This window comes from Cololabis saira, chromosome 19, assembly GCF_033807715.1.
Source record: "Cololabis saira isolate AMF1-May2022 chromosome 19, fColSai1.1, whole genome shotgun sequence".
In the NCBI taxonomy this organism is placed as follows: Eukaryota; Metazoa; Chordata; class Actinopteri; order Beloniformes; family Belonidae; genus Cololabis; species Cololabis saira.
In genome coordinates this window covers 30,102,377-30,115,720 of record NC_084605.1, presented here as the reverse complement: position 1 = coordinate 30,115,720, position 13,344 = coordinate 30,102,377, and the positions used below count along the sequence as shown (strand labels likewise).

The window sequence follows — 13,344 nt, the reverse complement described above, 5'->3', positions numbered from 1 at the left end:
GGATGTAACTCCAGTTCTACGCATGGCCTTGTCTCAGTCCATTTGTTTCTCAGTCCTTGTCAGTGGGTACCACTGCCGTGCATGTTTAAGAGGTTTCCTGCTCCAACAAACCTGATTCAAATGAATGGATCCCCTCATCAGCCTGTCATCAAGGTCTGCACAGGTTTCTTAAAGACCAGGGGCCTCATTTATAAAGCTTGCTTGCGCACGAAACAGGGCCTGAAAGATGCGCAATCCACCTTCTACGCAAAGGTTGGGATTTAAAAAGAAAAAACTAACCGAAACACACATACAGAGTGTCTTGATGGTTTGTAATTACAGACTGAGCCTACCGTTAGTTCTTAAACTGTAAAAAGTGGGGGGGGGGACAAAAACATGAGTTTGAAAAGTGGGGGGGGCATGTCCCCCCTGTTCCCAGTGAAAGTTGCGCCCTTGCGCCTCACAGCGTTTTATTTTCACTCGCTTTATTTAATACTATTTATATACTATTTATACTTTTACTGTGACCACCAAATAATGTGGTTTCCCTGCCTCCACCTCATCCACAACATCTCGTTCTCAGTCTCCGTGAAATTTAGTGGCACGGTGGCTGGACACGTCTCATTCATCCTGACGCCCAAACAGGCTGCAGGAAGCCACTGCGCATGCTCAGCAGGCTCATTCATATGCAAATACTACTTTGCATTGCCCATTTATGGTAAAAGGTGGGCGTGTAGAGGGCGGGATATGAGCCGAATTCAGCTGCGCAACCTTCCAGCTGGACTGTGATTTATAAAGCGAACATTGCGTGCAAGTGTGCGTGCACACGGTTTTATAAATTTTTTTTGCAACCGCCATTTTCGGCTTTTGGCTTTACGTGCACTTTTAGTATGGATCCTATGCACTCTTTTATAAATGAGGCCCCTGCTCATGTGAATCAGTGGTACCTGAGGTCCAGGGAGGAAAAAAAAAACATCTTTCTTATTGAAAAATACATTGATACAACAGTTGGTGTTTGATAGTTGGTACCTAAACCTCACAGGAAAGACAGCTGACAAGCCAATATGAAGCAATCAATGTGAAGCTGCAGCATGATCTGCCCCACGCTGTGATAATAGTACAGAGGTGACGGCCTACAAGCATATCACAGCTCCCAAGAAAAAGTCAACTTTTTAAAAGTAACAGAAAATAAGTTTGAGATAAGTCAAAGACATAAACAACAGATAACTTAAGTTTCCTGCAGTAAAACTTCCTGTATTTCCTTATTACACTCCAGTACCACTATAGTCCCTTATTAATAAAACAAACTCAGCAGATTATAAAGCATGTGCATCTCAAAAAACGTTTCCAAGGGTAGGCTAGAAAAAGAAAAAAGAAGCCCTAACCGACAGCAGATATGCCCACATGTTTCATTCCTGACAAACACATACATGACCATGTCACATGAGCACAAACCAAACCTTGGGCAAAAGTATCACTTTGAAATCATCAGCATTTCGACTTCATCTTAATGAGTAGGACAGCCTTCTCAGCCTTTTTGTCCTCGTGCTCAGATCACAGAGAATACCAGAAAACCCACCCAGCTCTCGCTGCACCGTCGGTCTGTGTCTCATCCTTTCATTTATGAAACATTCATCTGCTGTTCTTCCTTATGATGCATCTGCCAAAAACATTTTCCCACCCATGGGTACATTGTTTTTTTGTTCAACACATTGCAAAGTGCTTGTTACCTTGATGAGAATTTTTTATGGCAAAACAACATGTTGTTATGAGAAACCTGCAAATTTATAAGGACTTGCAGAGTTGACGTGGCTCCTAACAGCAGTAACGATCGGGACGTTTATCCTCAGGTGAAGTAAACATTGCATTTTTTTTTCTTGAACTGATAACAACTACACTTTTTTACCAAACTACCATTAAATCCTGGCAACCACGAAAAAAGTCATAGTTTTAATGACATAAAGTTTTGCATGTACACTGGGGCTCTCTTTCCTTTTCATTCACTGGACGAAAGGAGAAAAAAAAAGAGACCAATGAAAGACTGGACGCAGTCACTTTAAGAAGCCATACATCTGATCCATTTCATGTCTAAAAAGGTCTTATAATAAATACTGCAAACTCAAAAACCAATGCTACTTAAGCCTGATTTCTCGGGGATGACAGGATGTGATATGACATGCAGTTGGACAGTAGCAGTATGGCCTACATTGCAGGTAATCAAGTACATTTTCATATTGATTTCCCGATGGACCTAATTAAAGAAAGTATACTAGTGAGTTCATAGAGTCAGTCCTCAGCTGGGGGTAGGTCCACTGAAGTCCCATTTCACAGCCTGGTGACACGACACTTCAGAAGTCCCATTTCCACTCAGTTCCGTTGGACCGACTCTTTTCTAGCTCGTGATTATTCAGTGAAGACATTTGTCTATCAGCGGCTCAGCAAGTATGACCTGGATATCAGGCAGGTGCTGTCTGCAGCAGACGGAAACCTGCGCCGTGCAGCCTTGTACCCCCAGTACGACTTTGCCGAAGCTGTGCTTCACCTAGACTGTAATTTGTCACTTGCCCTGTCACGCTCACAGATCTCTGACCTGCGTCTTCCCTTCGTCTGATCCCCTTTGCTGCTCCAGAGAGATGTTTGAACAAACTCTGTCCTGATTTAAGCTGACGCAGAAAGCTCCAGAAATGACAGTTCAATGGTAAGAAGTATTAACAAGAAAAAAAAACCCATTAATGGATGATTGATTAAAAAGTATAGCCACTATTTTAAGATACGATGTATTTTATTCCGAATTGAGAAAAACTGCAACCCAAATTAAGACGGTCATAATAATTTTAAAAGCAGCTAAATGTCTTGGGTGGCAAATTAATATCTTAGACCTTCCCTGGTAGAAGGCTTATAATGTCTTTGCTAATATCTAAGCATGATTCTGATTTATCGTTTTTCCTCTGCAAATGTATGCATTCTGATATGTGCTTTGACATCGACTGCAGTGATGAAAATGAGAAACAAGACAGTTGCCTCGGGCTCAGAAGGAGAGGAGGCATCGAAGGGAAATTCAGAATTTGTTAAAGATCATCTGCTAACTGGGTTTCCCTCATCTCAGAGTTTAAAAAAAACAACTCTCAGATCAGATAAAACCCGGAGAGGCGGAGCAACAAAGTGGAAGTGAGTAGAATTGGATGAAGTATAAAACCATATGGAGGTACTGATGAGTCTTTTTTCTCATGTATATGTTTGTGCCTATATGTGTGTTCCTGTGTCCATGGAGAGGCAGCGAGGGGCTCACTTGATCTCCAAGGATGAGAATCACCAGCCTGTTCTCATTTAGAGGCTAATGGGGGGACGGGGGGGACGGGGGGGAATGGAAAGAAGAAGGACACAACAATTGGCTGTGACCTGTGCGAACAGGAAACAAGCAAAGCTCTGTGCAGATGTGGATCTGGCGCTGGGACAGCGTGCAGTTTTACTGCCCCCCCCCCCGGCCCACACCCCTCACCAACTGCCCCACACACCCCATCCCCGGTGTAACCAGGACAAACTGGATCTCATTATCTTCTTTGTTCCACTCCTGAAGCCATGAAAAGGGCAACGGCGCTTGACGGCTATGTAATTAGTAACAATGAATTATTACTTGTTCTCTCACTGATTAAAATTAAAGATTTAACTTGACCAGCTGAGTTTTCCGTCAATGACCGGACTGATTTCCTTTTTCTTTCGTTTCAGTATTCCTTGGTTACAAGTAGGGCTGGGCGATATGGACCAAAAGTCATATCTCGATATTTTCTAGCTGAATGGCGATACTCGATATATATCTCGATATTTTTTCTGTGCCTTAATTGGGGTTTCCCCCAAAGCATTATAGCATAGCATCTCTGTTAGCATCTCTACTAGCATCTCTGTTAGCTTCATTTTTTTCTGAGGCAAACCCTTAAAAAAACAGTCAGTTTTAATACAAAGCCTCGTGCCAAATGTCACACAGGTACCTTTATTAACAGAGGTCTGCACAATATCAAAATGTATAAAACAAATGAAATAAAATAAACTGCCTGCATATATAGAATAAAAATGCTTCTTGAATAAAATAAAACAAATATCCCTTTCCTGCATAACAATTAAATTAAGATACACTGTGCAATTAATACAATGTAGACAGTAACAGGCAGACTTTTCCACTGAGATTGACAGTTGTGCAAATAACCAAACATTTGTGCAAATCTCAAATAAAACATTCAAGTCAATCTGTCACAAAATAAGCTATATCAAAATCATTAAAAAAAAAATGTAAAAAAAAAAAAAAAAAAATTAAATCGATATAAACGATATTGTCTCATACCATATCGTGTTTGAAAATATATCGATATATATTAAAATCTCGATATATCGCCCAGCCCTAGTTACAAGTATTCCTGCGGGTTATATTCTTTGTTACTGTACTTCCTGTTTTACTTTGAAAGTCTGTTTCTTGGTTTGTTGGGTTCTAATTTTAACCTTGGTTGTTTCAGTCTCTCCTGGTAGTTCAGACGTGTCTCTCCAGCCCCTGTGAGTATATAGTGTCTTGTCGATCCCCTTTTCCCTGCCAGCTGGTCCCTATTCTCATGAGCTGTTTTGCCAACATCACTTTCATAATGTAACATTCAGTCACACCTGAGTGGCATTTTAAAGCAGTTAAAGTAGTGAGATGCATCAATCCTTGATTAAACACCACAGCAACAGTGAGTATTAAGTTGCCTTTTTTTGGGAGCAGAGCAAAACATCAAATATTCATGTGTTTTTTCTCTCTCTAGCCTGGGTTTGGTAACAATCCGTATTACTCATATCCGGTACTGTTTGTCACTGCTACATATGATGTTTGATTCAGGAAGTTTACGGGAGACGAGGGTATGTTTTCTATAAAGAGGGAAATATCAAAGCTTCAGCTTCAGTGATGGCAAAATAAAATCATCTCCCTTCCACTTCCACAAATATTTCTTCTTCTTCTCCTCGCACAGGGATACCCTCAATCAGAGTCGAGCATAAATCTGCATGTCTGTACTGGAGAGCGCCGTTCCGGCTCTGTTCATGGGTCTGTTCCAGATTAAACACGGGGAGATGTTTCCAGCATAAACACCAGTCTGCGGCTCCCTCGGCTGGAATGGAGACCCCGGTGTTTCCACCCGGAACGTGCCCGAGCTCCGGCAGCCGAGATGACAGACGTTTCAGTGCAGAGAGAGCACATTTATTTAAACAGGAAACTCAGCATATTGTCGGATGCCGTACCATTCTGTTGACTTGTGCAATAACAGCCACTTTGTGTCAGAGTAAGTGAAGCTGCTATCTTGATCATGCACCGCCGATGAACCGCTTATTTCCCCATTCAGTTAGTCACAATGCCTCGGGGCTTTAGCGCAGCTGTTGAATCTGCCATAAACTCAATGGCCCAACAATTAAATGGCTTCATTTGCTTACTGCTCAACAGACAATACGTTACTGACTGAGAGTATTTGCAGTGGTGTTTGGCTAAGATGTGAGTCATTATTATCACATCAGGTCACTTTTTGGTGCTTTTTGATTTGGATGTAAAATCCGTCAGCGCTGCAAAGAGCGTGGGATGTGTAATTGTAGAGGTGAACGCTGAGACTCACCCGGTGGACGGAGTCATGATGCAGCCGCCGCGGTCCACCGTGACTCTGCAGCCGCATCCCCTCTCCGGCGTGTCGTGGTTCATCCCGAAGTTGTGTCCGAGTTCATGGGCCAAAGTGACGGCGGCGCCAAGGGGGTTGTCTGAATGGTCCTGGAAAAAAAGATCGATCGAAAAGTAACCCGGTGTGCCACTTTGATTCGCCAACAATTACCCTAAAAGCTTTTTACCATATTAGTCAGATTTATCTTCATTTTTCTAAGCCAGACATGAAACAACGTCCAATATTGAAATTTTCTCAGTTCACGGTTCCATTGCAGCAAGAATACCAATAGTTAATTAGGAACAGATGATGTTGTTAACATACTCTGAGAAAAACATCCAATAATAAAGAAAAAAATCAATGCAAGCCAAATTGTTGCAGCCAGTAGGGACTCCGTGGAAAAACATGACTCAAAGTAACTGCATATAACCGAGATTAAACAAACAATTCAGCTGAATTTGTGCTTCTCGGAGCGTTTCCTCTGCTCTACGTTGTGGTACTGAAATAAGAAGTCCAAATAAACTGTGGGCTGTCACCTTCAGCCCGCTTGACAAACTCTGACAGAACCAGATGTGCGTCTTCATCCATTACAAATAAAACTCTCCTCCAAGCAAAACTAGCGACTGAACGCTGAGAAAAATCTCAGAGAAGACGACTCAAACACGATACATAATTCGGAAAAGATAAGTATTCGAACCAGACCATATTAGAGGAAGCGACGCGTGTAAAGATGACGCTGAAGTGATATGCCGAGTGAAGGCTCGTGTTGGCTGAGGACTTCCTGCAAGGTGTGTAAAACATGAACACATGAAGAGGCCGGATAAATAATGCAGAGGCAAGAGCTATCAGCTCTTCATGGATGCAGAGCTGCGTATCGGAGCACCTTGCCTCTGGAATCTTCTGACACCGTGCATTATTCAGTAGCGGCGTGCGAGTGGAGCTCAGACTGACGAAGCGCTCTGCTGGGGGCTTTTGAAAGTAGCAGAATCCAGCTGTCAGTGCTGCAATCTACTGAGCAGCTTGGATTCATTCAAAAAGAATATGTCTGTTTCCTGGAAAAACACAGATGCAACATATGCGGCCGTAGAGCTCAAGAGGGCACTTTAAACAACTGTCTGCGCTGCGTTTCAACACACCAATTAAATGAATGTAACAGTTATGGTTGGTACATGGAGTTTCCAGATGTCGGAGAATGGATGTTTGTGATTTAACTGCCGAACAGAATAACAATGACACTCACAGAGAAAGACTAACTAGTGAGTTCAAAAGTCCGCCGTAACTGAAGAGACACAACTCCGGATACTTGGTTATGATTTGCCCAGCGTGAGACTCAACATTTGGGAATTGATCCTTCTTCTAACTGGAAGCTGAGGTCTGTGCAGTTTATCACAACGACCACATCCCAAATTTACCATCTGTGGGAGTAAAAGTTAAGAACAATCAGGGGACGGGGCTGTAAAAGCACCCAGCCTGGCTCCTCGATCAGAAAAGTGTAAAATGATAGCATAATGCAACATGACGCAGCGCAGAGTATTGGGTTGCAGATCTGATCTGCAGCGGCTCATCATTTACAACAAACTTCTGCATTTTCATTCAAGCTGCAATCTAAGACACAGTGGTCCTGAATTCACTCGTTTATTGCACCTCATTAAAAAAGGTCAACCTTTCCGCTCACACAATTGATACCCGCTGATTTATCCGAACGAAGGGGAGGTTACTGTGCTTACCCTCTACTTCCCCTTCCTGGAAGAAAGAGCCGTCCAAGTTAATCAGGTGAAAATCTGCTCCAAAATCTATGCCTCAAAACTGGATTTATGGTAGAAATCTAAGAGCTTTTGTCCGAAAGACCAGAGGTTAAAAAACAAAATGGAGGAGGACGAATTAAAGTCAGCAGCAAAAGGAGGACTGTAAGTATTTCCTGGTATTATATAGTACGTAACGTACCATGACGATTCCTCCTGACTGCTCGGCTGTGCACATACTCATGATGGGAGCCATTCCAATAGTAGTGCCCTGAAAATACACCCCACTGAAAAGAGAGAACAACCTGGTTACTACAACACAGTTACAGCAGAGGCTCACGTGGTTATCAAACAACTTTTAACACTCTTGATGCTTAAATGTAAGGCAGCATTTCAAGGTCTGCAGAGGGTTATGCAAAAGTGCACTTGTTACCATATCAAAGCTAACAACGCTTTCTTACGCTGGCTGGGAACTTCCCACTGGTTTCTAATTATGTTTTGGACATCAAGTAGCTCAGAGCTTCATTCAAAAGCCAAACTACAGCTCTGTTAGCTCTCCAGCTCTGACACTGGTTTGTAATATGCTTTGAACCCTGGCGCTTGAACCCTGGCTGAACTATAATAATGTACAAACTGACACAATTTGCTGAGGTCTACATGAAATGGTTTGTTCAAAATATGGCAGGAATCAAGTACAACAGATCTGTTTTCCAAATGTCTTTGCACCACCAACCTCTGAGAAGTTGGGTGGGGATGATGATGAGGATGCTGGATAATACTGTCACAGGTCAGTGATGTCATCCAGTACATTTATAGGTTTGGCCAACATGGCTCAGTGTGTTAGAAAAAGGTTCACCGATAAATTAATGATGGGTGTAAATGCAAATATTATATATTTTTTTTAGTTTTTTTTAATACATCATGTTTTTGCATCACATGTTATGGTGTGATGATGTGTCGGCTGAAGGGACCACAATTGCAAAGCCGGATGGTTTTTAAAGTGACAGGACGCCAGGTGCACGTGGCGCTTTTGGAAAAACACACCGCAGAACCTGAACGGTGTGAAGGGCGTCTGGATTCTGGCTCTCAGCGTGTTTTATGGAATTTGCCACCCTTCTCTTGTGGGACATATTCTCGGATCGTAGTGGATTGAATAACCGTGGCTCTGCGGGGTATATCCTCGCTTCGGCAGCATTTACAATCGGCTGAGAAGAGTCCAAACTTTTCATTTTCTTGCTGCTTGACTTTTTTTGTTTTCCTTTTGACTTTGCTTTGCTTTTGACTGTTCTGGAGGTCCACTACCACTGAGGTGTGTGGAAAATGCCCCAACTGCATTATTTGTAATTAAAAAAAGAAGAAAAAAAAAAGGACTTTATATAAGGACTATGTATATGTGATTATTGGTTTGTTGGCCGGGTGGTTGGGTTCGCGTTCATGTCCTGTAAATAGGGTTTTCAATGCAACAAGATTGCACGTTAGTCATTTTCTTTTTGTTTTCTTTTTAGTTTATTGCACTATTATCCGGTTGGTAAATTTATCAATAAAATCCTGCAGTGAGAATCTGTTAAGCCTTTAAAAGACTGCAATACTCACTAACCTTTTAGCTTGGTTGTTACAGCATGACCTTTATTTTATAGTTATAGTCCTACTGTGGGTAAACAATGCTCTCTAAGAAGGGTTCTCTGTCAGATCCACTCTTCAGTTTCACTCCTCAGATTCAGATACCCAACTCTCTCACTTAAAAAAAAAGAAGGTGGGAACTGCTAAATGCTAAGGTTTGATGCTTGAAAACGGCTGACATCCCGGTGGCTTCATCCATCTTTCGCATGTAGCCTATCCTGCGTAACATTTTCTTCATTTCAAGTACTTAATAACTCTTAAGAAAAAAAAAACCTGGCAACACTTGATTTACTTTGGTGTTTTATATCCACCTGATTAGCTGGGCGTTGTCGTGCGGCTTCTGAGGCAACAGCTTGACCTTCCTCCAGTCCAGGAACTCGTGCAGCGTGGTGAAGGGGTCCTGGGTGATGGGACACTTGTCCACATCACTCCACACCTCGAGTCCCACCAGAGCTACTCGGATATTCAAAGCCCTGTAGAACTGAGAGATGGGGGAGAAAAAAGGGGAGGGAAGGGGGAGGCATTGGGGCTTCAGCTCACGGTTCTTTTATCATCTTCATATATATATCAAAAGACAAATCCAGTAAAATAATTACAATCAGAGCGACCCTGAAGTCTTTAAACATACAATTTTCCATATGAATAAATCATCCATTGCCTGTATTTGATTAAACTTGACATGCACATCACGATCTGTTGCCCCCGACCTCTTTGCAACACATCTCAGCTAAGTTCTGAAATTGATCTTCCATTCATGATCCAATCAGCCCTCCGGATGATTCTCGCTAGGCCCGATGTGACCTCTAATAAATCACGTTCTAACACTGCATTCACTCATTTCCTTCAGTTGTTACCTTGTCCACGTAATTGGCGATCTCAGCCAGCCGCTGCTTGACCTTCTCCATGTCTTTGCCCTGCTTCTGAAACTGAACATAAGTAGAGGAGATCGGCACTCTTGAATGTGTCTTTTTTTTTCTTTTCTTTAAATAACGGGCAGCATTATGTCATCTATACTGTGGAAGTCTTCAGAGTGTGCTGTCATGTTAATTCTGGTAGCGCTTCTGCGGGAGCTGTTATCATCAAAGAGCCTGTCAGCGGAGCTTACGGGCCGAACAGATAACCTTCCACCTATTCCTCAGCTCTAAATCATGCTATATGGGCCTAAATGTCTCACCGCAGCGGGGAAAAGTTTTTTTTTCTTCTCTCAGCTCCCCTTTGAGATCTTAAGTGTAAGATTTAACATTACTCAGGGAGCACATTAAGCACTCATTTGTAAGTCAAGTGGTCCTGGGATGTATGCAGAAGGATGTAGATGGAGCTGGAGAAGGAAACGGATGAGTAAGTAGACACATCAGAGGTGACAACAGGGCCACGGTGAAGCCATTTCATCTGCGTCTCATGGGGAAGGGGCAATTTAGCGTGTGACCTGCGAGCCTCTGTCCCGTGGGACTCGGGAGGAAGGTGGAGAGGTTGAGGCTGCTGCCGCCTACGCTTACCTCTCTGTTGTCTGCCACGATGATGAGCTCCACATACTTGGTTGTTGTCTGGATGTGCCGTTTATGCTGGAGGAAAAAAAAAATGAAAATGGATGCAGAGGAGACAAAGGGATAAGTCAGGAGATGAAAAGAAAGGAGTGTATAATATCGTAGTTTGGTCTCCCTGCAACTGAATTAAGTCGCTGTTACAAGCCCATACATCCCGTTTTGATTCATTGTTCCCTTTTTTTTTCTTTTTTTTTTTGTGTGTGTGCATGTTTGTCTTTGGTTAGTTCTGTTTGTTCGTTTTACCTTAAAAAATATAAATATACGCAGGTTTTGTTTCTTTCAACATTACGCAACTATAGGGCAACAGCTATGTTTTGACATGCTGATGTTTTTCTTTCTCCCTGACAAAATTGTAAACCAATTGTACATCAGCTGTGTAATGTAAGATGTGAGGATAATAATAATAAAGAACATTTAAAAAAAAAGAAAAGAAAGGAGTGTGCGGGGAGAGAAGACAGTAATAAAGATGTCATGAGGGGCAGCCTAAACACGTCAGGTGGCCTCTCAATATGGCTTCTTTTTTTTCTAAACCTGCATTGAACTCCACACAAAAGGCAGCAGAAATGAGGATCAGCACAAAGCAATCAGCTGCCATTTATGTCCGACCTGGTAAGAGCAGCTAAGGTCACACCAACGCCTGATAACGCTTTACAAAAACCGGCTTATTACCTAATAAATCACTCTCTCTGGACAACGCTGCCCACACCGTTAGCACACAGTATAATACCTTTGTACCTCATTTATACCCCCGCCCCCCCCCCAGACTTCAAGGGGAACGTTATCTGCCTTACTGGTGCACATCTCCAAACACTTTCCTTCTAAAGAACAAAGAGCCTGACATGTTTATCTCTTTCCGTGTGGTCAAAGATCGCAACGTTTTCTTGACCAGGTAGGTTAACGCCCGGTCCCTGGCGAAGCAGCATACTGTAGCTGCGATCCCCTCGTGCTGTGTTTGGCTGAAGCTCTCTTTCACCACATGCCGAGCGAGAGTCTGTTTCACCTGGACTCACACACACACACACACGCACACACACACACACACACACGAGCTCCTTCTTTCCACTCGCGCACTTGCAGATCCTACACCGCCCCGCTGGCCGAGGGCTCCGCCTTCACACCATGGCTCTCTTTCAACCGGAGCCTCTTTATCCTCGCTGGCCTTGCAGCTCTCTGCTCTTATCTGTCTCCTCCATAGATAAGCCCGGACGGGCAAGTGTGCTCTAAATGCACCCTATGGCAATTGCCAAGTCTCTAGCAGGACTCCAGTGAGGAGACACACATCACATGTTCAAAGAATGTGAAAAAAGCACACCGGCTCATTAATAAAATACAATAAACTAGAGCAAAATGTGAGAATTCACAGCAAATAAACATGCCACTTCAACTGGTATAGGAGATTATTTTTTTCCTGAGCTTTAGGTTAGAAAAAGCCTATAATTACAATAATTTTAAGGATTTTTAAAGTCTTTCAAAGCCTTTTTCTGAACTCCTTAAACACTCCAACTGTAAGCTGAATAAATAACCACTAAATATTTTATAGCGGATGTAATTATTGCTGCAACAAATGTTGTGATCTAATGTGTGATAGTTAATATTAAATGAGAGGAGTAGATTTACCCTGGAATAAATATTTGAACGCGGAAGAGGATGCATCGGGGGGCAACTGCGTTATGTTTTAATATGTTGTGATTTGTCACCAAGTGGCTGGATTTTGTAAACTACTCCACAAGAAAAGGAAGTTATGTGTTTACAGCTTAAAATGTGCATGCGCTCTGGTGTGTCTCAACCATTGGAACATCTAAACATCTTGGGCAGACCCTATTTTAAACCTGCCACGAGTGAGATTTGCATGTCGTACATCATATTCCTCTGACGTACCTGACTCTCGTCATCCATGAAAACTCCACTTACCGGTACACACCTTTTTATCATTCTCTCATGTAGCCTGCTGAGATGAGCCTGCTTTCCTACCACCGAGCACAACAAAGCTTAGTTTATATTCCACTTTTTGGTGGTGTTTCTACTGTTTTTCGCAGCGGACCTCTGACTCCTGACTGTCACTGTTGACCTTTTTAAACGGGTTCTTTCTTTCCTTCGCAAAGACGTTTCCCCTCTAAGTCTGGCATCTCTTACTGCATACGCAGAGGGAAGACCACAGTGTTTTTAAATTACAGAAAATGAGATTAAGGGAAAAAAAAGCATAACAAAACAAAACAAAAAAGCCTTTTATGCAGGAAAACAAAAAATGTGTTGTTTTTTTTTTCTCCTCTACATATAAATCATCACGGTGAGCTGTTCTCATCTTCTTTTTGTTCCTATTCCCAGTGTGTGTATGTTGGGCACGAACCTCTCCTTTGTGCCCTTGTCAACATTTGTTCACTTTTCTGGATGTTTGCAGCCTCGTACGTTTAAAGACAATAGTTGCAACTGGGGCCAGCACTTTAATCACCAGCATCAATCAAGCTCCAGCAATAAAACATCGTAAAAATCCAATAATTTATACAAAAACCCCCCAAAATGTGATAGGAGGTTATATTTTAGCCAGCGTGAATGTATTGCTTGTTTTGCTTGTTTTTTACACTGACATCAATGAAACCGTCATAAATTACTTGCAAGAATAAAACTGTCTATTCATCCACAGCAACCCATTTTATTTAAGCTTCATCAGTGACATGCCAGACCACTGCAGGGGTTCTGTTTTTGATTCTTTTTTTGAATCTCATCAACATCTTTTTTTTTCTTCTTTTGCAGATCACCGTCTTCCCACCCGCCCATGCTGTTTTTTAAAATTTTGCC

At 42.4% G+C, this 13,344-nt stretch overlaps 2 protein-coding genes across 2 annotated transcripts in view; both read right to left on the bottom strand.

Moving 5' to 3' along the window:
* The window catches only part of dhx32a (DEAH (Asp-Glu-Ala-His) box polypeptide 32a), a 141,239-nt gene that overhangs the window by 44,923 nt on the left and 82,972 nt on the right, over positions 1–13,344 (bottom strand). The window lies entirely within an intron of this gene.
* Positions 1–13,344, bottom strand: part of LOC133418885 (disintegrin and metalloproteinase domain-containing protein 12-like) — a 112,983-nt gene that overhangs the window by 29,309 nt on the left and 70,330 nt on the right. Inside the window, exons 7-11 of the mRNA XM_061707765.1 lie at positions 10,501–10,566; positions 9,859–9,930; positions 9,316–9,485; positions 7,587–7,671; positions 5,604–5,752 (exon numbers count right to left, since the gene is read on the bottom strand). Of these exons, the coding sequence (XP_061563749.1) occupies positions 5,604–5,752; positions 7,587–7,671; positions 9,316–9,485; positions 9,859–9,930; positions 10,501–10,566 (542 nt within the window). The remainder of the gene's footprint in view (positions 1–5,603; positions 5,753–7,586; positions 7,672–9,315; positions 9,486–9,858; positions 9,931–10,500; positions 10,567–13,344) is intronic.